This window comes from Plectropomus leopardus, chromosome 9, assembly GCF_008729295.1.
Source record: "Plectropomus leopardus isolate mb chromosome 9, YSFRI_Pleo_2.0, whole genome shotgun sequence".
Classification (NCBI taxonomy): Eukaryota; Metazoa; Chordata; class Actinopteri; order Perciformes; family Serranidae; genus Plectropomus; species Plectropomus leopardus.
In genome coordinates this window covers 7361367-7389234 of record NC_056471.1, presented here as the reverse complement: position 1 = coordinate 7389234, position 27868 = coordinate 7361367, and the positions used below count along the sequence as shown (strand labels likewise).

Sequence of the window (27868 nt, the reverse complement as noted above, 5' to 3'; positions counted from 1 at the left end):
AAAGTCCAGGATTCATTAGATCCATTCACAGCCCCTCCCACCAGCTCTATAGGCACACTTGCACTCCTTATATTACTTTACCCGTTATGTTCACTGGTTTGCCCTTCAGTGGCTTATGTAGATGTATTTTGTTGAAAGTCACACTATCACTTCATTTTTTTGACCATGTGTGAAAGCATGAATACTGTGTGTGCATGTATGTGTGTGTGTGTGTGATTGGCAGAGTGTGTTGGCCTTCTGCATGACTGCAACTATGAGCTACTTAAGTATTGACATATTACAATGGAAGTAATGTACAATGTGCAAGGGTTTGCTGCTGATAATGAACCAACAGAGGATTATCCAACAGTGGTTTCCTTCAGCTCTATGGAGCATTTAAGTAGTTTTCAGCAAAAAAGGGCCAATAAACCCACTGTCCACTGTGTGTCTATATGTGTGTGTGTGTGTGTGTGTGTGTGTGTGTGTGTGCGTAGTAAGTATTTTTTGATTGCATCAGACAATGTTTCTCTTATTATGTTTGGCCCCATAGGAATGTTTTTTTGTCCACATCATACATTCATCAGAAGGCGCTTTCCAAGCGTTTTGCTGAGATGAAACACTTCCTCGACTGTTTGCTTTGTTGGCCTGGAAACGCACACAAGCACATGCAAACACAGTATTGCATCAGGCTCTGATGCCTCTGCTGGTATCATTCCCTTGGACTTGCTTACTTCATTAATATCCTGACATGCTGTTTGTTCCCCCATCAAGTGCCATGCAGCATGCTTATTTTAAATATTTGAAGTATAAAATTAAATTTGTAAGAGGCACGGGCATGGTGTCTCATACCATTTTTTGTCTTATCACTTTTTTTTGTCTATTTGTTGTTTGCGTGTGGAGAGCGTTTTGTCGGTCGTCACACAGTTTGATTCAAACTCTTCAGAGGATACTAAAAGCGAGTCTGTCAGGCGAAATAATCCCTCCAGCCTGTCATCTTTCGTGTCATTTTTTTCTTTAGTTTTTCACAGTATGTGTGCTTTGCCTTTGTTCTTTAACTTGAGAAATACAGTATGTCCTCACATTCTCCCCAACTGTTCTGAGAAAGTTTGGATTGGTTGTTGACTGTAGATTGCCTGTCTGTGTGAGAGATGAACAAAAAGTTCTTTCTTATTGGTTTATGCTTTGATTCTGTGAGTGTCCATGACAGAGAAAATATTAAGGTCATTTTTATTTTTCTACATTTTGACCATAATCATTTTATTTTACTGAATGTATTTCAATAAACAGCTCTTGAGGCATTGAATTTATTATTTATTAGCACTGGATTTATTATAAGTCTCTTTTATCATCATCTTAACATTTTGTATTTAACGCAGTAGTTGTTGGGATTCTCATCTCAAAAGCACGTTTGTTATTGTACTCACTTGTCTGAATGTCACTCTTTGAACCTTGTGCCTCTTGCAGTTATCCTCAATTTAGTCTAAATTCAGCTTCTCTGATTGTTTACTATCAAACTATAACGTTAATATAACCCATCCATTCAGCCTCTCTGTGCCACCATGCCTCTCAGTTTTTAACCATGTCAAGATGAATGCAGTCACAACAGGAATTATGACTAAAAATGTAAAGTCTTCACACTCCTTTACACTCCTTCATAAAGGTAAAAGTTTCCAAGTGATAGCAAAAGTTGCCGTGAGGCACCATGCGCATATTAATCTGATCATAGGTGTGTTTAATTTTGCTTCACTCTGCATTTTTGGTGGGTGGAGCAGTCAGTGAGTGAATAATTAAGGTAGATGCAACCTTTTTAATTTTGCAGAAGAAAACTGTAACCCCAAGAACATTATCCTAAATTTAATAGCACTGTTGCTCTTGAAATGTTCACTAAATACAAGCTCTGTTAGATTGTGCTTGAAAGAAAAAGTACCAATACACAAAAACAACACCGTAAGCTACTAATTTACATCTGCAGTACATTATGACACTGTCACTGCAGAAAGTTTTTTTCTGAGTTGTCTGAGCTAAGACAAATGCCTGACAGCAACTTATAGAGAACAGCAGGGTCATTAGGTTGACAAACAAATGTAAAACTGTACATCATCTGCATAGTAATGTTGATGCAGATGCATATCAATGAGATGATGCAGTAATATGGCCAAGAGAAAAGTAAAATTAAACCAAGTTTTTACAAATTCTCCGTCCATAGAATACAGATTGACCCACACTTTGCCAGAGGTGTCCCCAGCGTCTTTAGCACTCTGGACACCACAATTGTATCACAAGCATTTTATATAATTTGTCATACTTTATTTGCATTTTTATATATCCATAAAAGTCATTAAGTTATCTTGCTTATTTCACTTGCTCACTTTCAATATTTGTACTATTTTTCTCCATTAGAAACACATTTGTTTACTTCTGGCTGAGTTGTCTTCGGTGCTGGTCTTCAGCTCCTGTCACTCCGAAGGTGTTGGTTCAAATTCCACCACTGGCAGAATCCATCATATCTTTATGATTCAGCTATTTTTTTGTCAATGTGATATTTTATAAGAACTGATAAGTCTTATGACCAGAGGACTGTATCACCAAAAAATGGTAACTCATTTGACTAATCATGGAGAGAAAACAGTGTTAGTCAAATACATAATTAACTGAGAAGTTTTAGCAGATTTAGTGGATCATTGCCTCGTCCAATAGAGGTTTCTGGTACTTGACGTTAATATCATATTTGATAGGAAATTAACTGGAAGATGTTGAACTCCTGATTTTTAGTATTCTCATTGTCATTACAACTGCAACATTTTCAGGATAAAATCATACAACATATTATGACAAGTTACGGCATACGTAAAATTCCACTTTGTATCATTTTCTTCCGCGCTGGTCCTCCTTTGTGCAGCTCCATTTCAGTTGGAGTGTTCCTCCGCTGTCTTCAGATAGGTCACTGGTTTCATCAAGCATGGATTGCTGGTGCAAGTCCCAGGGGGGCAGAGTGAAGCAGAGTGGTGCAGTGGATGCGTGCTTGGCCCATAACCCAGAGGTTGAGCAAAGTGTAAACTATTCTACCCAGCAAGACTCTATCCAGTCAATAACTCTCCATCCAGATGAATAAGCACTCATATACCAAAAGTGTCTAGACTGTCCCTCTGTGGACACCATAGTAACATCACATCCATTTATTTCCACATGCCAAATATTGATAGCTCTTTGGTTTCATTGAAACTTTTTATGCTTTGATCACTGTGTCATCAATCAATCAATCACTCAATCTTGTAGAGCAGCACTTACAGTATGTGTCAAATGGCATTTCTGTGTATCCCAACAAAAACAGCCTCAGGTTTCAGAGGTTAAATGGCTACGCTGACCAGTGGGCCTGGTATGGTGCCCCAGAAGAAGAAGGAATGTCCACATTTAATAATTTATTTTAGGAAGGCCCTCACAGCAAAATACTGCAAACATTTTTATTTTTTTCTCTGAATGTCCACTTGGCCTAGATTTCCCCTCTTTCTATTATAAAAGTATACCTGCATAAAAAAGAATGAGAACTAGTGTTCCCTGTTCTTTAAGGCGGGAAATTAACTGACTGAATGGTGTAGGATAAGGCCAAAACTAAAACAAATGGACTACTTTTCATCATTAAACTTCTGTGATTCTTGTTATGGAAATGAACATAGAGGTTTTCAGGGAACAGTAACTAGTTATTTTTTGAAATGCTTAACTGTTTTTAAGGTTGAGAAACACCATGTTTTTAAGGTTTCATTTGTAGGATCCATTAAACCCCTGGAAATATACTTTCAGATCTTGTTTGCAATTACATTGAATATACATGACTAAGGTACATGTAGTAGCTCAGTTCATGAAGACTTATATAGGGAACTGAAGGGTTGTTCAGGAGCCTGTACAGATCAAGTATGGAGTGTGGACTAAAATCTGCCAGTTTGCCTCTCGGGCACTGCTTAGATGACCTTAGTCGAGGCATAGAACCCCTGGACTGCTTCGGGGGGGAGTGTTATGTTTAGTTAATGTTAATGTTAGTTACTGTGTTGGGGGGTAAAAGCAATATCCTTTTGTATGATCCTTTGAATGTTTAACACTATGTCTTCAACAAGACTGCACTGGTGTGGTTTGATCATGTTTGAAAGATAAGCAAAAAACCCTAAAGCAGAAGAAAGAACTTGATTGTGAGACCAACAAATTTGAGCTTGTGTCCATTCATCAGTGCCAAACTTGTACGCATGTGTTTAAAAATGGAATGGGTGCATCAAATCAAGCACCTAGCACTGGTTAGGCACTAAGCCAAGCTGTTTACCCCCCTTAGCTTTCCCTTTTTTTTTATGTCTGTCTAAATGAAAGAAAATTGGCTGTTTTTAATTCTAGGACACGTGTTATGAATTTGTACACAAATGTCTTCAAGCATTAATTACAATTGCTGAACTACCTAACTGCTTCCATATCAGGAGAACAAAACCTGTTTTCACAGTTTCAATTGCATACACTGTGCCATGTATTGAAAATTATGACATGATGTTATCTTTCAAAAGTTGTTCGATCACTGTCTCAAAAGACTTTTATCCTTCGTGACTTTTATGAGTCCCACGACCTGCAGTTTATGTTCTTGACTGAGACATGGATGCGTGAGGGTGAAGTGACTGCTCTATCAGAACTCTGTCCTCCCAACACCACTTTCTTCAGCACTCCCAGACTGACTGGACGAGCAGGGGGCGTGGCTTCTGTTTACAGTGATGCTTTTAAATGCAAGCGGATTTCTCATGATGTTGCTTTTACCAGTTTTGAGTTGCAGCTTTTTACAATGGACAAACCATGTGTCTGTTTGATGGCTGTAATCTATCGTCCCCCTAAGTATAATGTGAATTTTATATCTGAGTTTGCAGATCTTTTATCTAGATTTGTCCCACTTTATGACAGAATTCTGATCGTGGGAGATATGAATATGCACATCTGTTGTCCTGATAAACCATTAGTTAAGGACTTTTTAAATATCATTGAATCTTTTAATCTTACACAGTTTGTGTCTAGTCCAACTCATCAACGGGGACACACTCTGGATTTAGTCCTAGGATATGGACTATCTGTGTCAATAGATGAAATCTGTCAACTACCAATGTTTGATCACTTTGGGATTGTTTTTAATGTCCTACTTCATAAGCCTAAGGGCTTAGAGACTAAGTTGCAGGGAACACATTTGTCTCGTTACATTAGCACCAATGCATTGACCGATCTGTGTTCACGACTGCCTGATGCTGTTAATCAGATTTTTGGTCAGACCCTTTCTTTAGACAGTCTTGTGGATAATCTAAATACCACTCTCCACGACTTGCTTAATCTGGTAGCACCAGCAAAGGTTCGAAGGTGCCATCATAAGAGCTACGCACCCTGGCTAAATGACGATCTATTAGCTCTTAGAAAGATCTGTAGGAAAGCTGAACGCCAGTGGCGCAGCTCTAGACTGGAGGTGCATTTTCAATGGTGGCACGAAAACCTGTCCGCATATCAGACTACAATGGCAGCAGCAAAGGCAAATTATTATTCGGCGTTGATAGTCGAGAATAAACACAACCCTAGAGTCCTGTTTGCCACTGTGGCTCAATTGACAGAAGGCCACAAGCAAAATGATGGAACAGAAATATCTGCCTTTGACTTTGCTGATTATTTTGATGAAAGGGTAGCTGCTATTAGAGCCAGAATTCCCCAGTCATCTAATGGTGTATTAACTCTTGATGTCAACCCTCCCTCCTATTCTGGACAGTGTTTCTCCGAGTTTGAGTCCACCTCACTAGTAGAGCTGACTAAAATTGTTTTGTCGTCTAGAGCTACCACATGCCTGTTAGATCCTTTACCAGCCTGGGTCATTAAGGAGTTATGGGCAACTCTGGGTCCCTATGTCCTTTTTATCGTGAATTTATCACTTTCTACTGGAGTCTTCCCTGCCTGTTTCAAATCCGCAGTGGTCAAACCCTTACTAAAGAAACCAGGTCTTGACCCAAATTCCTTGGTAAGCTACAGGCCAGTCTCAAATCTGGCATTTCTGTCTAAGGTCCTTGAGAAAGTTGTCTCAAAACAACTTGTGAATTTCTTGTCACGCAATAATTACTTTGAGCCACTACAGTCTGCATTTCGGTCCCATCACTCTACAGAAACAGCACTCACAAAGGTCCTGAATGATTTGCTATTGGCAACTGACTCAGGCTCAACATCAGTTCTTCTACTGTTGGACCTAAGCGCTGCCTTTGAGACTGTGGATCACGGTATATTGCTTGACAGGCTTAAAAACATGTATGGAATCTCAGGCAGAGTGTTCGAGTGGTTAAAATCATATTTGTCCGACAGATCTCAGTGTGTCCAACACAACAATGTAATATTGGAGAAGCGGACAGTCAGGTATGGGGTTCCACAGGGGTCTGTTCTTGGTCCTTTGTTGTTTTCTTTATACTTGGGGTCATTGGGTGATGTTATACGTTCTTTCGGGATTGCCTTCCATTGTTATGCGGACGACCTGCAACTGTATGCACCAATTACTGTTGACAGTTGCTCGGATATACTGAAGCTTGAGGCCTGTTTGGCTGCGGTGAAGAGCTGGCTGGCAGCAAACTTCCTATGTTTAAATTCGGACAAGACTGAGATGATGGTGATTGGTTCAGGGAGACTAAATCATCTAAACAACATCGCTGTCTGCACCTTAGATGATGGCATCATTCAGTGCAAGGACACTGTTAAAAACCTTGGCGTGACCTTTGATCAGTCTCTTACATTTGTCTCCCACATACGAGAGGTGACAAAAATAGCCTTCTTCCATCTTAGGAGGATTGCTAAGATCTTTGTTGTCCTTTAATGTTGCCGAGGTTCTTATTCACTCATTTGTGTTTTCAAGACTGGATTACTGTAACGCTCTCCTGTCTGGCTTGCCAAAGAAGAGCTTTCACAGCCTACAAATGGTTCAGAATGCAGCAGCTCGCATTCTGACAGGAGCAAAAAAATATGATCATATTACTCCAGTGCTAGTTTCTCTCCATTGGCTTCCAGTTCATATTAGAGCTGATTTTAAGACACTTCTTTTAACTTATAAAGCTGTGAATGGCATTGGACCATCATATTTAAAGGAACTGGTTGTTCAATACGAACCAGCAAGGTCCTTGCGCTCCCAGGGGACGGGTCTGCTGACTGTCCCTAGAACTAAAAAGAGGACAGTCGGTGCACGGGCTTTTCATTCCCGTGCACCTTCTTTATGGAATGCTCTCCCCACTGACATACGGCAAGCTTGCACAGTAGAGGTGTTCAAAGTTAAGTTAAAGACCCACTTGTTTTCTATGGTATATGACTCCTAACCAGTTCTTAGCCATTATTTTATCTTGGCTTTTGTTTTATTTTCTTAGCCACTGTTTTTATTTTTATTTTTATTTTTCTTAGTCATGGTTTTTATCTCTTAGCCACTGTTCTTATTCTTAGCCATTGTTTTAAATTCTTAGCCATTGTTTTTAATTCTTAGTCATTGTTTTTATCCGTTATTGCCTTATGGTTTTATCTGTTGCGTGTTCTGTAAAGCACTTTGAGTTGAAAGCGCTATACAAATAAAGTTATTATTATTATTATTATTAAAAATTGAAATGACTAATTAAACAGGAGTCTACTCGCTACTTTACTCTGTACTCATACCTTTTCACAGTACAAGCAGTTCATGAAAGCTGTAAATAGTGTTAGCGCCCAGCGGGCTCAAGAGTGGGAGGTAAAATGTTAAGGGAAACATATAATTCATGCTTTATCTCACTGATTTCTGATTAAAATTATGGTTATGATACCTTGAATATAATTATGTACTACTGGTTATATATAGTGTAGCATAGTTACAACAGAAGCCTCAATCCTAATGAAATGTTCTCCTCAGTGTGAAGGAGGAAAAGAACATAGTAAAAAGATAGGGAGGGACTTAAAAGGGAACAGAGGAGTTACAGGTTTTATGGGTTTGATTGGTGACACTGGTTGCTGTCTTGGACAGTTTTTCCATATTCCTATAACTCTTCACTTTACTTTCTGGGGAGCTGAGGTTTGAGAGAAGGGGGTGCAAGGTACATTTATTGTTGTCTGCTGTTTTGTTTGCCAAAGGTGTTTTGACTGAGCATTCATGCCAGTGTTCAGCAAAGCACTGCTACCTGGAGATATGCAGTTGGAAATAGATGTAGTGGAGCAGATAATTCCGTATATGCAAAGTATTGTGCATTTTATGACAAAAGCATGAATCTTTCTCCAGTGTTTCTATATACCATAAAGATTATTTTCAGATGTGGAGGTATTTTATATATGACCTCTGGCACGAGGCTGAGGGGAAATAAGTTTACGATTTCAAATGTTCGATTCTTTCACTTTTTTGCAGGCATAAAAGCGATATATATCAATAATGTTCTGTTCTTATTATCCTTTCTGCTCTTGGTCATGTCCTGTTTTGCAACCACAATGGATACATCCGTAGAAGCTCTTTGAGGCTTTGGGACAGGTGGTCTACAGTGGCTGCCATCCTGTTGCTTCCTTTACCAAGCCCCAGTCAGAAGGGCCTGGCAGCTTAGAGTCTTGTACCAGAGCTTTGCTACATACATTGGCCTGATAGATGGCCTACTTAATGTGTTGCTGTGACAGACATGTAAAAGACCAAATCACCATGACGTCGTGCTAACAACAAAAGTCATTTCCATGTAGAAAACCGGCTACTGTTTTGAATTGCAGGGATATGTAACATCTGGAAATCTGAAAACATCATTTACATCTGGAAATTAACACAGAAACTTAGTAGTGTCAGGAGCCTCCTTAGCCAAATTGGTGCAATAAGGAGAAATTTGTTAGGGCGTTATGGCTAAGGCAAAATGCAATTTTGGCAAATACATATGATTATAATATTGAGTAATAGGGCAAAAAATGAAAAACAAATGCTGAGTTCAGTGACCTCTAAAGGTTACCGAAGGTAAAATACAGATTGTCTCCATATATTAAATAAAACATTGGGGTAAACTGTATGCTTAAACTTTAATGCTTTGGTCATGAAATGTACAATATGTTTGTCTATCTGCCCCACTAGTTGGGAAGATAGTGAGAGACAGATGGTCAGTGACTCAGGAACTGAACACAACAAAGCAAAAAGAATTTAATTTACAATCCTAGTGTCTTGCAAAATCCTCTTTTATCTACAGAAACTTTTCACAAATGGAGAAAAACGACAATTCTCTCCCACTGGCACCTCTTCGGTATTGATATTTTACAAATCATACCACAGGGCTGGCTTGAATTATTGTCTATACATGTGAGGGGCAATATAACTTTTTATTTTCAGTCTAAAGGAGTACAAACTGATACTATAAGACTTCCAGTCAGCATGGATAAGGAACTGTAGCAGTATTTGTTGGTGTATTTGAAGTATATTTCAGTGACGCTGTGTTATTTTTGCCATGTGACACTTTCTTTCCACAGGGGTTGAGGTAAACAGAGATGCAGGGATGTTTGGATTGATGGAGGGGATTTGAGGAAGGTGCAGTATTTTGGTTGTTGCGCTCCACTAGCTATTTAAGACTCAACGACTCGCTGCACACTTGTAAGTCTGATAAAGAAAACAGCTTCATTAAAAGTGACATTTTGATGAGAACACTGTCTCCCTGAGGGTGACACAGCTGGCGAAAGGTGGCTTGCTTCCATAAAGAAAAAAAAGTTTATTCCTTATCAGTTTAAATGTAGCTGAACTGAGGCTGCAGGAGACAAGAATATTGTGTTCAAAATGCATTCATTTCTCAGCCTAAATCAAGGTTCAAGGCTGCATCACAGTGAGTGTTTCAATCCCATTTAGCAAGGTTATAAAATTTGCTCTGTATGTCAAAGTGAAATATTTCTGTCTGATACAGAGTTTGGAAAGGAAAGCACTCCTAACATGGGGTGTGATAAATTAAAACACTAAAACACAATGTAACAGAGAGCACTGATGGTTACTGGTTAATGAAGTCCTGCAATCCTTTGCGGTCAAGTATATTTATTACTCCAAATGTAAAAGATGCAGCTGAATGATATGCTGTTCATAAATACTGGAAAAAAACAACATAAATACATAAAGATGAAAAAATGACAAGAAGATGTGTATGAGTGCAAGTGAGTGAGATTTCTCACCTGCCTGTTTCCCGTAATTAAAAAAAGTGTATATTCATTTAGATGGTCTTTGTCATTCATCATGAAGTCTTAATAATCCATTGTTATCTCAATTAAAATCTAATCATGATGAAGAAAGTAACACCAGCCAAACCCTTGTGAACAGCTCTCCAACTGCTTCTGAAGACGTCCCCATTAGGTATTCTGAAGCGGGACACACATTCATGAGTGCAGATGGTGTCGAGAGGGAGATGAAGAAACAGCCAGGAGGAGCTGTCTTTGATTCCCACAATTTCAAAGTGTGATTGCCTAGTCCAGCTCTGAGGAAGTAACTGTGATTGACATGTCCATGCATGAAGGGCTGGCTAGTCATTGGCCAAACTGAAAATCGCACCAACATTTTCAGAAGTGGTCATCGTCCGGTTCAGGGGGTGATCTAGGACTTTCTTTTTTTCTCTACAAAAAGTTGCAATTGAGATTTTTCAAGCAAATATCCTTATGACGAAAGGCCAAGTTGATGTGGGTCTGCCATGGATGTATTAGGAGACCTGGATACAGCGTTCCAAGTGGGACCCTGTTCATTTCTATAAAAGTTGTTCAGTGGCACATGACGACAAAACAAACTCTCTTCTGTGATATTAAATTACCCAGAGCCAAATGCGGCCAAACAGATAACTTCCAGTTTAGTGAAATGCTAAATAGAATGGGGACAAAATAACGTTATCTCTTCCAGTCTTTAGAAATGTTATTGGACCAAATGTATGAAATCCCAATAGTAAAATGAGTCATTTTGCGAGGCTTTGACTGTCAGGAAAGTATTTCAGTTGACTTCCAGATGTTTCTTTCACAATGTACGTAAGTCAATGGGACGGTGTAATTCCACTTTTGGTCACTATGTAAAATTGGCCTCAAAGCCTGGCGCTATTCCCGGGGGGTCTGCCTGGGAAAACCTGCCGTTGGAACACAGAGCTATGGCTTAAAATCTCCATACACACCATAGAAACAACCTACAGAACTCTTAAAAAAACTGACCTGCTGGTGAGTGTTTAAAGATGCCATGGCCCACTGTTAAATAGGAAAACAAGGGGACACACACACTGACTAGTTATAAATTCAATATTTGTGACCATGAAGTTGTTGAAATGTAATACTTATTCTAGTCCTTACATTGAAGTTTGTCACTTTTTTATGGTACGTTAATGTTCTGTTATTACATTTACGACATGTTTTTATCTCTATAATAATGTTGTCATAATACTGTATAATATCGTGACACATCCAGCCTGATTGTACTCCTTCTGAGACAGACACAATCATACACTCAAACACGAATGGACAGATGAGGCCTACTAATTGTTCATTTATTCATAATTAAAACTTGTCTCATTTTATATCAAAGCGGTGTCATTGGTGATGTGATGAATTACTTTTTAAATTACTTTTAAATGAATCGCTGACTTTGAATGAAGTTATTATTAAGGCTATGTCAGTGCAAATTAAACACTTTTTAAATGGATACATAGAACTAGAAATGACCCCAAAAGGTGCGCAGGTGTCATAGCTCTGAAAATCTAAACAACTTTAGAAATGAATTTGATATGGCTCAGACTAAGGATTCAGTTTTGGTATACTGACCTCAGTTATTTCAGTATTTTAAAATTATGAGTATCACAAGAACAAATAAATGCAATTATTCATTTTGTTCCTCAGACTTGTTTGTTTGGGTAAAAAAAAAAAAAAAAAGCACATACAACATTTTATCTTTACATGAGCAAAGACATACATAAGACATGCATTTTATTGGGGTGACGCTTGGATGAGCTACTTAGAGAGCTGAAATAGATCTAAAATATAAAAAGGCATTACAGCTTATTTTTCCAACATTTTCCGCCCACTGAAAAAACTTGAAACCCTGTCTTGTCAACCTCTCTGTTTGAATAATATTGACAAGTTATTGCAGTCCAACCAGCTACAGCATGGATTAAATTTCTTTTTCTTTTTTGTGGTATTTCAGATATTTCCTGTCAGTTTGGTTGGAAACAACCAAACTGACTTCTCAAACTGGCCTGTGTGCCATCAAGATTGTTTCTTACTGTTAGAGAAAATCTCTGTTTACATTTTAATAAGGTTTCGGACCCCTAAAAGCATGGGTATAAAAGGCACAGGAAATGGAGAATTGGTAAGTCAAGAAACCATACTAATTGGAAAAAAAAAGCTGTCTGTTGGGAACAAAAATGTTGTTAACTTGTGATGATTGTGTACGTTCCCCTTTTGACTCATACTGCTTTAATCATTGTGTTGCTTTTGTTTATCATAAGCTATCTATTTTAGTGATTAATGATATAATCAATAATAATATAATCAATAATTTTGATGTTATCACAGGGTCACTTTGCTTTTATCAATCATTTCAGCTGAATTCGTACAATATACACAAAATGCCTTGGATGTGCATTTTTGGAAAAGCGGCTAAAAGTTGTTTGCCTCCTTAACAGAACATGTTTCTGTTTTGACAGTCTCTCTCTGACATCGTTTAACCGAAGACCTATAACAGAGAGCGGCATTATAGTGTAAAGGGGAATTATGCCAATTTCAAAATTCATTAATTTTATTCAGATGTCAAAGGGAGTCGAAAAATGTTATTTAACATGAACACTAAATCTCAAATTTGTGATGCCATTTAGAATAACGGCTGGAACTCTTCCACAGACAACGACAGAAAAATATGTTGTAGATAGTTCTGACTGTGTCATTAGTGTGTTAAGGTGAGGCAGTGCATTTCTACTGAAACACAGACACAGTGTGTTCCCAAAATAAGCTGGTTTAATTCTTTTAAATCACAACTGTTCCATGTTGCACTCAAGCAAAACTTAGGTTGAAAATCCCAACAAAAGTCTTCAGACAAACTAAAAATCTTCCTGAAGGAGCACAAATGGTTTCAGTAAACTTAAAGGCTCAGAAATCTTTTTCTTTAACTTAAATATCACTTTCCTTCAAACATGGTTATTGCTCCCCTGTTGATCTCTCCAGTTCTTTTCAGCTCCCCGCTCTCTGCTCTTCTGCTCCTTTGTTCTCCCCATCCACTCTCTCAGGCCAGCTCTAATCAAGTGCCTTAAGCAGCCACACCTGTCAAGGTTGTGGGGCATGATGGGAAGTGTAGTCCCTGTACCGGCAGCCATTTTGTGGGTTGACTGCTGTTCCTGCAGGGGGGCGTAACATCCCTCTACTACACACCCCCTTGTGATGCCACAATAGTCATGAAAATGTATACTCCACTAAAATTATGGCTGACATGCAACCATGCCACTCCAATCAACACGCTCTAACTTGTCATCAATCACATCAAATTATGGACAAGTGGAACAGTTGGATGTGCTTGTGCAATTCTGCTTCTTACGAGTTTTAAAAAGTTATCCAAGAGTGGTAGTCTTGTTTGACCATGAAATCACAACCTGGCTTTTTCATTCCTTTAACCACCTTCTTGAAAATATCTTGGTAGCGATATTTTACCATAAATCTGTTGATATCAAAGTCTTTCATAATTTTTGTGGGTTCTCATTATGACCAAAAGTGTGGATTTTTCTTATGGACATAAGAAATCAGGACCTCAATCTTGAAAACTGATGACTAGTTGTTTTGTCTATTAGGAATCCATGACAACGACATTCTTGGTGATCAAGAATGTCTGAAGCAAATGTCATGCCAATTTATCAACAAACAGTTGTTAAGACACTTCATTGTGAAGCAAAATGGTGGACCTTCCAACTCAACAAATGAAAAAATGTACAAAATGTACAACAAAAGCACAAGGCATCAGTATAGACCAGTTAGACCAGTATTGTTATTGCAAATCTCTCATATTTTTTTTATAATTCTTCTTTGCTCACATCCTCTTCTGTAGCCCCTGTTTCGCTATTTCCCTTTTTATCCAGCGTCAGGTTAACCTTCTGTTGTTAACAATAGGAGCTCAGGAAGGTGAAGAAAAGCTGGAAAAATGAAAAGATATTCATTGCTGGGAGAGATGTGCATTCATCATCTCACAATGCATTGTTTGCGTGGAGTCGCGACCCACCACAGTATAATTACATTTTTACATAAGCTTCATATGGTGCTGACAAAAAGAAGCACTTTTCTGTGGATTATTTTTTCATGTGCGTGTGCAGCAGCATCAAAACATGTTTATCATATGAAATGTTTCATTATTAAACACCATAGTAACACAATAGGGAAGAAAGACATGTGACCTGGTTGTTAATAGGAAAATAAAATTCTAATACCACAGCTCCATAATATGCTCCTATTTTATATATAAACACCTATGAATACCTCATTTTAGGGCAAAATGCTTCTTATTGTTATCATCAAACATATAACGCATTGTTTGGATTAACAGAGATGCCATGAATTGGTAATATGTTTCCATTTAGGTGACTCATTTTTCCTGTAATGCTCTATAACATGAATTCTAGTGCTGCAAAATTATATCTGGTTGCCATAGCATCAGGTCTTTCTATCGTCGGCAGTGACCTTACATCATTTTGGATTGTTATTGCTCATTTTTAACAATAGCCTGTTCCGCACTCTCGCACTTACACGTGTGGAGAGGTTCTGAGGAAGTGCTCATATCAACGTTAAAGCCGGAGACACCTCCATTGTAGAAAAGACCACCTATGGATATCTGCTGCTGGGTGTTAAATAAGTAAAATCTGTATTGAGAACACAATTTGGCCTTAGGTCAGTAGATGGGTGATGTTTTATACAAAGGCAGCTATTTTACGTTGGAGTGATATCAGGGGCAAGTCCAGGCTTGGAGCATTCATACTAATGTGCATAGCATCCACTATCTCATTAACCTGGAGGATACAGAATCCTTTATTCTTTTTATCTCCACATCGCAGATTCGACTTTAGACAACCTAAAACTGTACATTTTCACTTTCGTATATGTAAAGTGGATGGCCCAGAAATAACTAAAACACACATTCTTGGAGTGTTCCACTTCACTTTCCAGCAATCTTAACATCATCTTCTTTCCCTAAAACCCTCCTAGCAGCAGTGAGCTGTACTCTTCACTACCAAACTACCTACAGAGTCTTCAAAGCTAGCCACATTATTAGGCACGAAGAACATGTCAGAAAAGGTCCATAGCTTGATGGAGTTTTACATGGAAAAAAATCTTCTCCGCTTTAACTCCATCACCATTATCTCTGAGCTGTTTAGGGGTTACCTTTGGAGTTTGTGCCACATTTGATCAGTTTGAGGGCACTATGTCCTGGAACATTATTAAACTCAATCTCTTAGACCTCTAATTTTATGTATTACAAAATAATTAACCCTTTGAACCCACAGCAAATTGGCTTGATTTCTTTTAAAAGCATCAGAAGAAGCCAATGAGCAACACAAGAAGATATTACCCAAAATTTGGTGAAGAAGAACAATAAAATTAGTTTTTAAAAAAATAAAGGAAACAACCTGGAACATTGCTTAAAATGTATAATATGTTAGTTCAACCACATGGTCAAACCTCTGTGGTCTTATGTGCTCTATATTGCTGTGGATGATAACTTACATAGAGATATATTTCATCTTCAGGGATCTGTAAAATATCCAAAAAATTTGTGGAGCATCACACAAAATAACAGGATGGACTAAATATAATAATAAAAAAATATATATTTTCAGTGTTGCATCATCAAGGTTTCCCAGGTTTCAGGAAATTACAAGTAGAAAAAAATACATGGGCAAATTAATCATGAATAAGTGTTCTATCTTGAAATTCAGTTTTCGATAAATCATATTTGTATTAGATGATTAGTAATAGTGCATCTATTGCCAACCATGACAGTAATTTAGGCTTTAATCTTTGAAGCTGTTTGAAGTCTAGAGCTGACTTTCAACACATAAAAGTCATCAATTATGATGTGATGACTTCAAAGGCCTGTGAACTCAATGGGCTTCAGCCATAATAACAACAATCACCCCCTGTTCTGGAGTCATTTTAGATATCCTAAATCTCTGTGATATTTAATGAAACAGACCAATGGTTCTCAAACTTTTTACACCACTTGCCACTTCAGAAAATAACAGAAAACCACCACTATAAAATACAGTAGCATGGGCCTACCCTATTAAGCTACGGGCATTTCACACGAGAGGCAGGTTTATTCTTAAATGTATTTATTGTTGTTGTTTTCAACGCAGTACATGAAGGTTGCACTGGAACTGGCACTTAAACTCTTCTGCAAAGCTCTCCAAGTAGCCAGTAACACTTGGTGGATTGTTGTCCACTTCACTTTCAACAGGGCGGTTTGAAATATTCTCCTTCTGATCTGCATTTCTGTTCCTGTTTGTGTTTTTTAAACTATTCATTGTATCATAAAAGTTTAACCCATAACTAATCATGGAAATATGGCGCTCTACTTTAATGAACATGAGCAGGCTGATATTGAAACAAAAATATTACAGGAAGGGCAAAACTTTTAATTTAATTTAAAAAATAAAAAACACAATAGGTAAAACATTCATTCTATTTGCATCAGAAAGCTAAGGCTTCTGTCTGTCAAGTCACTGCACTATGTTATGTGTTGTGCAAAACTACACAATAATGTGCGGTGGTCCCAGAGGATCAAACAATAAATTTATCACATTGCCTTTGCAGTCTATGAAAAATGGGTATATCTGTAAAAAAATGACATAATGTAAACCTACATAGTATAAAAAAACTTATAGTGTGTTGAGAAATATTTAATTTATGTTTCTACATTTTAAAAAAATCTTTTAGATCAATATACTTTGTGTTTCTATTTTTTTTAAATCTAATGAAAAAAAATCATTTGATGTATGTATGTTTTTTAATGACATGATTTTAATACTTTTTTTGAATTCTTATGGTTTATTGACTTATATAAACTTTTAGCTTAGGCTGTGCAGATTTTAGCGATATATGACAACTTTGAAGATACTCCAAGAAATGACATTACAATAAGCAAAAACACCTGCATAGACAATAGCCATAGTCATAGCCAATTTTTTGAGTTAAAGGTTTGAAAGAGAGTTCAAAGGGTTAAATGGGATAACCCTGGTGACGTCTTCAGGGTTATTTTCTCAGACTTGAGACGTGTCCTTCAGAGCCACAGAAAACAAACAACTGTTCTCACAGAACCAAATCCCTTACGCTGTAAAACAAAAATAAAAATTAAAAAAAGAAATGTATAAATAGATAAGTAAATAAAAAGGAAGCATCCATGCTGCCTTAAAATTATAAGTTGATTGAATATGAGAAAACAAAATACGTTAATTTTGTAATCATTTAAATGTTTCTCCATTCAGTCAATTTAAAAATATGAGGCAGTCCCTGAGTGAAATCACTTTTCTTGTGCTGCTTTCAATTGCCTTCTATGAGTATTTACCTTTAAAATCTAAGCAAATTGGTACTTCAGAAACATTAGGAGAAGGCTATGAGCAATGCGGTAAGAAACATTCCACTAATTGCAATAAATCAGGCAGTTTAGAAAATTATTTTTTTAGAAAGCTAGGAACCACAAAAAAAAACCCAAAACAAGGGATTAAAAAAAGCTAGGAAAAAATCTATTTTTAGTTATTATATTTAAATATTTTAAATGTTACCAAGTTATTACAATTTTTAAAACAAAAAATATTTCCAGGACATTTACTTTTTTTTGTTGTACTTTCTTTTCCTTTTGCTGTTTGTTTGTTTTTTTGAATATCATGACTGACATCTTGACAGGTTTAGCGCTTAAACCACAATACCAAAACAATGTAAATTAAATTTAATAAACTGCTGTGCTTTCCCTGATTCACCCAGTCTGTATGTTGAAAGGATCAATGGTCGCCAGTGTTTTTCCAACACATGGGTGTTTGCAATACTCAGCCTATATTTCCTTTTCAGTAATGTCTGCCATCCCCATGGATCACTGGTCATGATGTTCTGTCAACTGGGTGAATTATAGTCAATTGGTTGCATAATCAACCCACACATTCATCATAGATGCTGTTCCCCATGGCAACCCTGTTAAATAAATTAGTCCCTCACTCGTTTCTGCCTCACTCTGATTCCTGCGTCGCCCTTTAATTCTCTCTGTCACTTGATCTGTCTCTTTCCATGTCACTCCCGTCCTTGTCTTTATCTGTCCCTCAGTCATTTTCACTTGTTCCCACTTTCTATTTCTACCTCTAGCTTTGTCCTTTCTTGTCCATTTTCTGTTAGCTCCCTGCTGTCTGCCTGTGGGTGTCCTGTGTCTTCCTCTATCTGTCTATCTATCTGTCTAGACATCCTCCCACCTCACGAGTGCTCAGCCCATCTCACTCCCTCTCCCTTACTTTCTCCCGCTCTGGTTTTCCTTTGTCACGTTTCTTTGTCCTTTCTTTTCCCTCCCTCCAGTCTCCAGACACCAGAGCAGACAGACATACTGGGAGATGGCAGCGGTGTCTAATGGAGACACATTAACACTGTGTTACTGATGCTCTGAAGACATTAATTCAGGCTCCAGAGAGCAACACAGTTCACTGATGAGTAGTGCTCACATTCCCTCTGATTTTAATAATCATATTGAAAATTCAGCGTGCTTTCAGGGGACTCAAGATAGCCTTTTTGTAAAAACCACGGCTTGTTGGATGACAATACTGAACTAGACTTGGGAGAAGTGAGAGCTGCATATGCGTTTTTGTGGACAACTGCTCTACAGTTCACCAAAAAAGTGTTGCACTGTTTTTCCAAGTGCACCCAGTTGGAAATTTAAAAAAAAATACGTTCTCAACCCAAGTTACATTTTACCACTTTGCAGGCGACTCTCATCTTGACAGGTCCACATATTACGCTCAAGGTATCTTCCTGTGTTTTGTCTTTCAATCTGGGATGACACCATGATGATGTCAACAAATTCCTGTGGTGGGATTACGCTGCACATGGTTATGTTAAGACAACATAAGCACATGGTAACCCTGCCAGGACACCAAAAGGACTTGCTGCCATGGATGGTTATGTTTATGTTTTACATTCAGATGGGAAGTGGACACCAGATTCCCAATGACAGTCTGGGGTCTGTTCAATCCATCCACTGACCCTCCATTCTGCCCTTTAGGGACCTTTGTGGTCATTAAATAACTTTGTTACTAGCAGTGTTTCAACCTGATGCAGTCCAGCAGCGTATCATGTTGATGCAACAGGTTCCATCTAGCCACTTTATTAACTGTCGCCAGTCTCTACGTATCTGCTGCTGCAGCATGTGTGGTCCAGCTGTCTGTCTACATTTAATAGCAATGCGACCAGTTCTGTCAGGCCATGTTCTCAGCTGTCGCTGTCCAGATACATATCATGTAGATGTAAAAAGTGTTTTTTGGCATTGGGATTTGACTAAAATCACTGCAAAGGGGCAGTATTTGACGACTTCGGCATGAGACGGGGTTGGTATGACACACTGTTAACCTCCAAGATTGAGAAATTAGGCCAATATAGAAGTGCCAAAAACTGAATTTCCTCTACTGGCCATTCAAGGCTCAAAAACAACCCAACTCAAACAAAACAACTCAAAGTCAACCCTCACAGACTCTCATGGTAAAATGCTCAACATTACAGCAGAAATAAAAATGTTTACAACCCTATACTTAAATGTATTTGTTCCAATTTCAATTATATGGTGGATGAATTTTTATATAACTCACCAATTTACATTTTATCAAAGCTAAAGTGACACGTCTGTGAGGTGTCGCTGCAATCTGTGAGTCAGATCCACTTCTTGCTCCTCCACAGCTCCAGCCTCTTGTACAAATATGGTCACTTCTAGCTCCAAACAAAAACAAGATGGCGACAGCTGAAACGTTGAACTTCAGGCTTCAGGATGGGGGTCCTCAAACCAGATGATATTGCGGTAGCTATGTCCATTATTTTTCATAATCTATGGTTTCATTGCATTACCATGCATGTATTTCTACATTTTTGCACCGTTGAAACTGTTCTTACTGTTCTGTTTTTTTCAGCACAATTAGAACCATAAACTTAAGTTGTCATTTCGTTGATTAAAACAAAGTATAAAGATGCCAGTTGTTGTGCATAAAAACACCCAGAACAAACATATAGGTGCCTATATATATATAATATATATAGTTGTACAAATCTTACCCATGAAACATGAGTGATAACAACTCAAAATATTATAGAACAGTTAAAAACTGTAAAAATATAGTTTTACTCTGTATACACACAAATACAGCAGAAACTATGAGAAGTAAAACTGTAATACTGTTCATTTACTTGTTTTTGTGCCCATGTCCTCCAGTCTATGTATGCCTGTGTAAAGTCATGCTTCTATAAATGAAAAACAAAACCTCTGAATCTTTAAGTGTTTTAGTAGCCTAAACCCAACCTAAACTAACATGAGTTGCAAAATCTGAACAAGCCCTTCACACTCTAAATTATTTTACCATAATACAGAGAATGCTGCTAAGGAGATATTAAGGATTTTTACTGTTCATTTTGATCAAGTCTTAAAATGATACTGAGAGCAAGTTAAAAACACAGAGATTATTCTTAATTTTTAAGGTTATTTATTGATTTATTTAGTCTTTCCCAGAGAGCAAGCCAATTTGTTACAGACCAACTCATCTCCAATCATGATGATAAAAATAATTATGAGTCCAATTCATTGCCAATGTAGTCCGAATTGTGTTGGAGTCTGGTGTTGATTGGACGGCGACGGCGGCGAGGAACAACTTCCTGTCACAGGAAGAAACCTCGGGAGGAACCAGGCTCTCTGAGAGCAACCCCTCCTCCTGAGGGCTGGGGGGGAAACTCCTGCTGCTTCACGCTGCTGCTCCTCTGGTGGGCCGCTGGTCGTCCTTCACCATCCGGTGGTCCATCACGGAACGTCCATCCTCGCCTTCACGGCCTGCGGAAACACAGAGAGAGAACAGACATACCTACCTGAGCCCAGATCACCTGGGCGGGATCATCACGCCTCCACGTGGCCTCCTCCACTGCTCTACATCTGAGAACACACAGAACACTTGGAGTCAGTACAGAGTCGCTGGACTAACTGTCAGAGTCCGTGTGACTCCAGGATGTGACAGTGTCCTCTTACCATCCGTTGCTGGTAGAAAAGGATGTAGGCGTCACGCTGACGCTGCTGGCAGACCGAGGACCCGGTGGTGCGTGTGACCTCTGAGTCGTTGAAGGTCAGCCAGCGGTCAGCGGGGTCATCCAAATCCACATCTGGATGCAGACCTTCACTGATGTAGTGTCCTAACGGGAGACAAATCAGCGTTACATCAGATGTCTTAACAAGTAGAGGTTATAAAACATAGACTAAGATCAGATATACAACAGTGATTTAACAGCAACATGAAACATTTAATGTCTCCTTTCTCAGGAAAAGAAAAGATGTCTTACCTGCGTGCGCCCCGGAGCCGAGATGGCTGATGATGCTCACCAGACTGTACCAGCCGTCACCCTGAGAGGGAACACAGGGAACAAGAGTTAGCTACACACACACACACACACACACACAAACACCAGTTCACACAGACCAGATGTTTCCTTTGTAGTTGATCTCAGACGAGTTATTTCTTACCTGCTCTGAGACCACCATCAGCTCCCTGAAGAGGTCGACCTGGTCTCTCAGCTTCTGCAGCCCCAGCCGCGGCGTGAAGGTGAACCGCTTCAAATGCAGCATCAGCACTCTGTGGACAGGAAGTGAAAAGAAGAAAACGTGTGAGCAGGTTGCACATGATCGATGGTGTTCATTCTTAATAATTTTCTCAAACATTTCACAGTTAATCTCAATTATCTAGTATTTAATCAACTCTAACTATTGTCACTTACTTGGGCAGCGTGACGAAGGCTGACTGCTGGCTGGACGAGTTGGCGCCGCAGTCGCACCTGAAATCCAACTCTGACTCCTGAAACAGCACAGAGACAACATGCTGTCAGATATACATGAACTAACAAGGACTGTGTGTGTGTGTGTGTGTGTGTGTGTGTGTGTGTGTGTGTGTGTGTGTTGCTGTGATGATGTCACTGGAAGAGGACAGGTGGATCTTACCTTCAGGTAGTCCTGGATCATCTCCTGGACTGAGCTTCCAGGCTCCAGGTTGAGAGACAGGTTGGTGAAGTTCTCCTCGTGTGCAGAAGAAGCTCCACAGCTGCTCATTAAAGGGACAGGACACAAAAAATTACAGAGGTGATGACAAAGGCACAGAGTCGAACAGATGGATTCCTTAATCAAGACAGTGCAGGCTATACGTTCATTTTTCAAAACGTGAGGTTATTAAACAAATTTCAGGGCTGTTTCAGTAGCTCAAAGATAAACAGTCAGGCTGCGTCCACAATCTTGTCCTCTATAGTGCTCTACATCTACTGCCCAGCACTTTACCTGACTTTGTGTCCCAATGTAACTGCATGCAGCTCAGGCCTCATTTGCACTGCATGGTTCAACTCAACTCAGCTCTCTTTTAGCACAGGTCCTTTTCTCGATTTCGATTTCTAATGCTGATAACACCCTCTCAGTGGAGGGGGGATTCTCAGCTAATCGCCAAAGCAGTAGCTCAGCTATTTAAAAGCAGCGCATTGATGCAGGCGGTCCTGTGTCAGTGCTGATTCCCTTTGACCAATCAGCCGTCTGCAGCGTTTTAACTGTCTTCTAGTAACGGCTCAGCTAACTTGAAACCTCGACAAAGTTGTACTATCCACAACTTTTACTAAAGAAAGCCAACAAAGAAGGAGTTGAGTTGAGTTGATCCGTGCCGTACCACGCAGCAGAGGTTAGAGTCACGGTGAACAGGCAGTAAACTGCTGTTGGCCTGGATGTAAAGTGTGAAAGTGATACACGCAGAGACTGAAAGTGTGTTGGCATTTGTCTCCTGCTGTGTATCCTGTGTTTCTCTCTGTTGTCTTACCTCTTGCAGGTCCAGGTGGTCTGCATCCTGAACCCAAAGTGCCTCTCCACGGGGCACCTGTAGCTCCATCCCACGCTGGCAGCGACCTCCTGCAGCAGCAGGGACTCTCTGCTCATCTGAGCCAGAAGAGTCGTCAGGAACTCGTGAGCATCCTGAACACACAGAGACACACAGAGAGTTTGAAGCACAGAGAGCAAACTATCAGGAGGAGGAGAAACAACAACAATCAGACTGGATGACTCACTTTCTGGCAGAAATCCTCAAACTCAGGAGCCCGGATTGAGACGAGCCGCTTGAGGCTGTAGAGGGCCGTGAGCTTCTGGTCAACGTTTACGGAGCGGTGACACAGCACGATGTTCATGAAGCTTCTGCAGAGGGTGGAGAAGAAATCAGAGGTAAGTTTCCGCTGTTATTTCACTTTGGTCATTAGGATAGAGTCTGCATGTGTGTGTGTGTGTGTGTGTGTGTGTGTGTGGCTGCTGTACCTAAATAGTTTAGCTTCAGGCACCAATTGCCACAGCTCCTCCCAGCAGCGGACGTCTGTGGTGAACTGCGCCAGCGTGATGAGACTCTGGAGGCTGGAGTTCATGTAGCAAATCTGGGATGGATTTGGAAACCTGACACACAAACAGAACTCATCTCAGCACACACGAGCATCACGAACACGGACAAACTGGAGCTCTTTTTCTCTTTCCTTTTAACATTAGAGAGTTTCAATATCAGTTTCTATGATTTCTTGAAAAAGCAGCAAAGATGTTCTTCCAGGATGAAGGTGTTTGACAGAAAACTGTGTTTCTTGTGTTTTTTGGCAGATTTACTCACCCAAACCATTTCTGCTGAACTGCCGGCCTCCGAGTGCTGATGATCTGCGGGACATCATCTACATCACTGAAGTGGACCTGACGAGTTCTGGTTCTACAGAAAGAAAGACACACAAACACACGGTCAACAAACATGACAGACATTTTCAACTGAAGTAAGCATCGTGGATCTATCAACAGAGCTGATGTGACTCAAGCGTCCAATGAAGCTTCAGCGCCACTGAAGAGATACATTTTTTTTTCATATTTTATAAACCAAACAATGAATTGATTCAACAAAATAATAATTTGCAGAGTAATCGATAATCATCGTTAGCCTTACGACTAATATTTGCATAACTGTAGTGAGCATGGATCTTATTGTTGTTGTGCTTTTGAATAAGAAGTTAGAGCGTGTGATTGGGTGGACGTACCTGTTGGAGGACGTGTCCCTCGTGGTATGTGGACGGCTCACAGGCTGGACCACGGGACACTCGTCCTTCTTCTGTTTCTCCACCTCCTTCTTGGGCTCTTCGTCCTCTTCCTCAGGGATGAACGCCACCACCTCAGTGACCTCATCTGGAGCATGAGGAGTCTCGCCTGCAGCTGGAGCCACTCGATGTTTTCTCTGTTAGCGGAAACACAAACTCTCAAGGTTCAGTATTCCATGTTTTTCTCTGTAATGTACAAGTCCAGTCTGGTAAATGTGTGTGTGTGTGTGTGTGTGTGTGTGTGTGTGTGTGTGTGTGTGTGAGAGAGAGAGACTTACTTTGCAGCGGTCAAAGGCTCTGCATATCCAGCAGCGCTTCTTGTCTGCTTTGACATGTCCAGCTGTTGTTGTGGTGGCTGGATCATGTTGGATCGCAGGTTCCTCTGGACGTCTTTTTTTCTTCTAAAAAAATCATCAGAATAAACCATGTTGAGCATATTTTGTTCCCAGAGCCTAAATATGAATCCTACAAAGAATTAAAATGGGTTCATGTGAAGTCTTGGCACTTCCTGTGCAACATACCAAAAGTCGGCCGAACAGTCTGCCCCGCCAAGGAGTCCTCCCGGGATGATCCTCCACAGAGGGCTTGGCGGCAGGAGCGTCTGAGACGGAGACTCTGGTGAGAGACACAAACACAATTCATTAGCAGAGATTGTTCAAAGAGATGAATCATTCTTTATTGTAAATACAACATGTTAGCAATGTCAACTTTTAGTCAACTAATTAGTTAGTCAACTGTCAAAAACATGCAAAACAATGTCAGCAACTGATTAAACAATTAAGTTATTTATTGAGTGAAAAATTAGCATCTCTAGTGTATGTTTGCTCCTTCTTTCTGTTTTAAATCATCATAAACTAGCAATGCTCAATATTCTTATCCACCTCATTTGAATAATTAAATGTAGATTAATTATGAAAAATAATGTAATGCAGTACTTTTAATTAAACACCAGTCTTCAAAAAGTGAAATCAACACTTCTCTGAAACTATTTCAAAAACAACTTATTGCAGGGCTGTTGTATTAGAAAGACTTTAATATACGGTAGGTGCGCATAGTATATAGTATCGTATAGTGGAGAGTTAAATTACTCTGAACGCCTGTTTTTTTGTTTTTTTTTTACCTCCTTTGTATAAATGATGTGACCAAAATATCTGAAACAACTTCCATTGAATCTTACCGTCATACAACACCACTACACATTACATTAAAATATGCAGCTGTCTCTTGTTGTCTAGTTATCACATTTACTGTCTTCATTGGTAACTTTTCTTACCTTCCACTAGAGACAGAGCGTGGTCTCCTGTTTCCAGCAACTGTCTTAGTTGTCTTTTGATTTCTCTGTAAAAGTTGAAGAAAAATACATTTAGTTGCAAGTTGTCAAAAAGGATTTGCCTTCATAGCTGACTTCATAGACAATAGAATCTACAAAAACCTGTTTGAAGATCTGTAATACATACCTGTCGTCCACAGCAAGGTAGACTGAACATGGTTGCTGATGTTTGTTTTTTTTGTAGCTAAAGTCAGCTCTCAACAAAGGGCTAACCTGTTCGAAGTGTTTGCAAATGTCAAAGTGAAATTCTTTTGTTGTTACTCTGAAGTCCTTTCAGAAAATGTTCTAGAATATGTCAAGATTCTACTGCTTTGTTGCTTTGGTTCCATAACAGAATGCATCGATAAGCATTTTTTTTTTAAAAATGGCACCCAGTGTAACCAATAGTGAGACACTGGAACTTTTGGCCTCTTTGTACATATAAAATAATTTCTAAAGGATGTCAACAGGTCACATAAAGTAAACTGGTGGATAGTGCGTATTTGATGGATAAGACTGTTAATGTTTTTATTGTCAATTATTCACATTAAAAAAAAAAATTTAAAAAATCCCAGTGCCATAAAGTTGCTCTTCAAACACTTCAGTGACACATGCTGTTACACTTAGTGACATGTTTCTTCGTTATGAACACACACTGGAGTGTGACTAAATCGCGCATTTACCATCCAGAAGAACATGATCTCACATAAATACTTAAAATGTCCACAGCCTCCTAACATCACACTTTTTTGGTGTCCATGATGTGTTATATTTATGTGTTTGTGGCACCAGGACAGTATATGTGGGATTGAAGTAAAATAAACTAAAGTGTATTTAGTGTATTTTAGTAGTATTTATAGTATGTTTATGGTAATAATGGAAAATCTCACCCAGAGCAATAGTGTTGCTTATTGATGTGTTTTTAATGTTTTTTTTTGTTTTTGTTTTTTTTTTACCACAACGGAGCCTAATTATGCAGACGAATATGAAATAACCGCCACACAATAAATGTTAGTGTTCATGTCAGTTGATGTTGTTGACACCCATCAAATGACATGAAATACAAGAGGCTTTTCCTTTTATTCTGGCACTCACTCTTTACACTCACTCTTTTGTGCTGTAAATTGCGTAATAATATATTTAGCATGAATACAAAGATATTTACATAAGAAACAATAATATCAACTTAAACATTATTGGGGAAATTTTCATTTATATATCTACTTTTTATATAATGACTTTTTACAAATAGTCATCAGCTCGGACAAGCCTTTCGCTGCTGCCAGTGTGTCAACAAACATGCAGCAGGTAAGCTGATAACTTTAAGAACAAATGCACAACGCTGGTCTGAATTATCATGACGTGAGGCTGTTGTGTTAGATATTTTAAGACAAGAAATACATGTATTATGCAAGCTAAATTGTAGGCTACTGGTAAATTAATGCCTCTAGCAGGTGGATGACTAGCTTATGAACTATTATTGTAAGTATTTGTAGAATTCAACTAAGCATATTAGCATATTTCCTTGAGTAATTATTTTACTTGAGTATTTCCATTCTGTGCTACTGTATACTTTAACTCCACTACATTTCAGAGCAATTGATGTAATTTTTCACTCCACTACACTTATTTAATAACTTAGGTTTCAAGTTACTTTGCGACATTAGATTATTTACAGAAAATAATAAATCAATAATACATTGTGAAATGTTATCACTGATTAACCCTTTGAAAACATTTTTCCCATGTGCTGCATTCAGACACCCTTCAAAAGTATTTAAACCCATATAACCTGAGGTAAAAAAGGTAATATTCTCTTCAAAAACATGTGGGAAAAAAGGCAATGAGCAAAATGCAAGGAAGTGGTTACAGGTGACAGGAAAACAACCTGGAAATATTTGTTTTAAGAGAAAGAGAGATAATATTAGATTAGATAATAATAATAATAATATAATAATAATAATAAATAATAATAATAACAATAATAATAATAAAATAATAATAATAATAATAATAATAATAATAATAATGAAAATATCCATATACATTATTAGAATATTATATATATTATTAGAATTATGTATTCAAAAATGTTAGAGAATATTTAATATAGATTTTATATACTTTTTAGATCATTTCCCTGTTTGTTTTTAATCTTTAATTTTTTTCATGCAAATTTTTCAGGCAATTTTTGATTGCAAGTTGATTTGCTCGTTCCAAAGGGGTTAAAACTACACAGCAGTGTAT

At 38.6% G+C, this 27868-nt stretch overlaps 1 protein-coding gene across 1 annotated transcript; it reads right to left on the bottom strand.

Moving 5' to 3' along the window:
- Positions 1–21418: 21418 nt before the first annotated feature.
- On the bottom strand, positions 21419–23304 carry LOC121948461 (ubiquitin carboxyl-terminal hydrolase 37-like). The gene is made up of 7 exons (XM_042493861.1): positions 23266–23304; positions 23022–23173; positions 22169–22268; positions 21949–22025; positions 21698–21806; positions 21517–21577; positions 21419–21432 (listed from the first exon to the last, which is right to left on the bottom strand). Exons 2-7 carry the CDS (start codon positions 23135–23137, stop codon positions 21419–21421), a joined length of 477 nt encoding a protein of 158 aa, XP_042349795.1. The 5' UTR covers positions 23138–23173; positions 23266–23304.
- Between the last annotated feature and the right edge of the window lie 4564 nt (positions 23305–27868).

Bases quoted from the DNA above. Each gene is read 5' to 3' on its own strand.
- LOC121948461 (XM_042493861.1), bottom strand. From the start codon at position 23,137: ATGAGCAGAGAGTCCCTGCTGCTGCAGGAGGTCGCTGCCAGCGTGGGA. The intron at 22,026-22,168 runs GTAAGATCCACC...GTGCTGTTTCAG, and splicing joins TGATCCAGGACTACCTGAAG to GAGTCAGAGTTGGATTTCAG. The intron at 21,807-21,948 runs GTAAGTGACAAT...TCCTGTCCACAG, and splicing joins GCCTTCGTCACGCTGCCCAA to AGTGCTGATGCTGCATTTGA.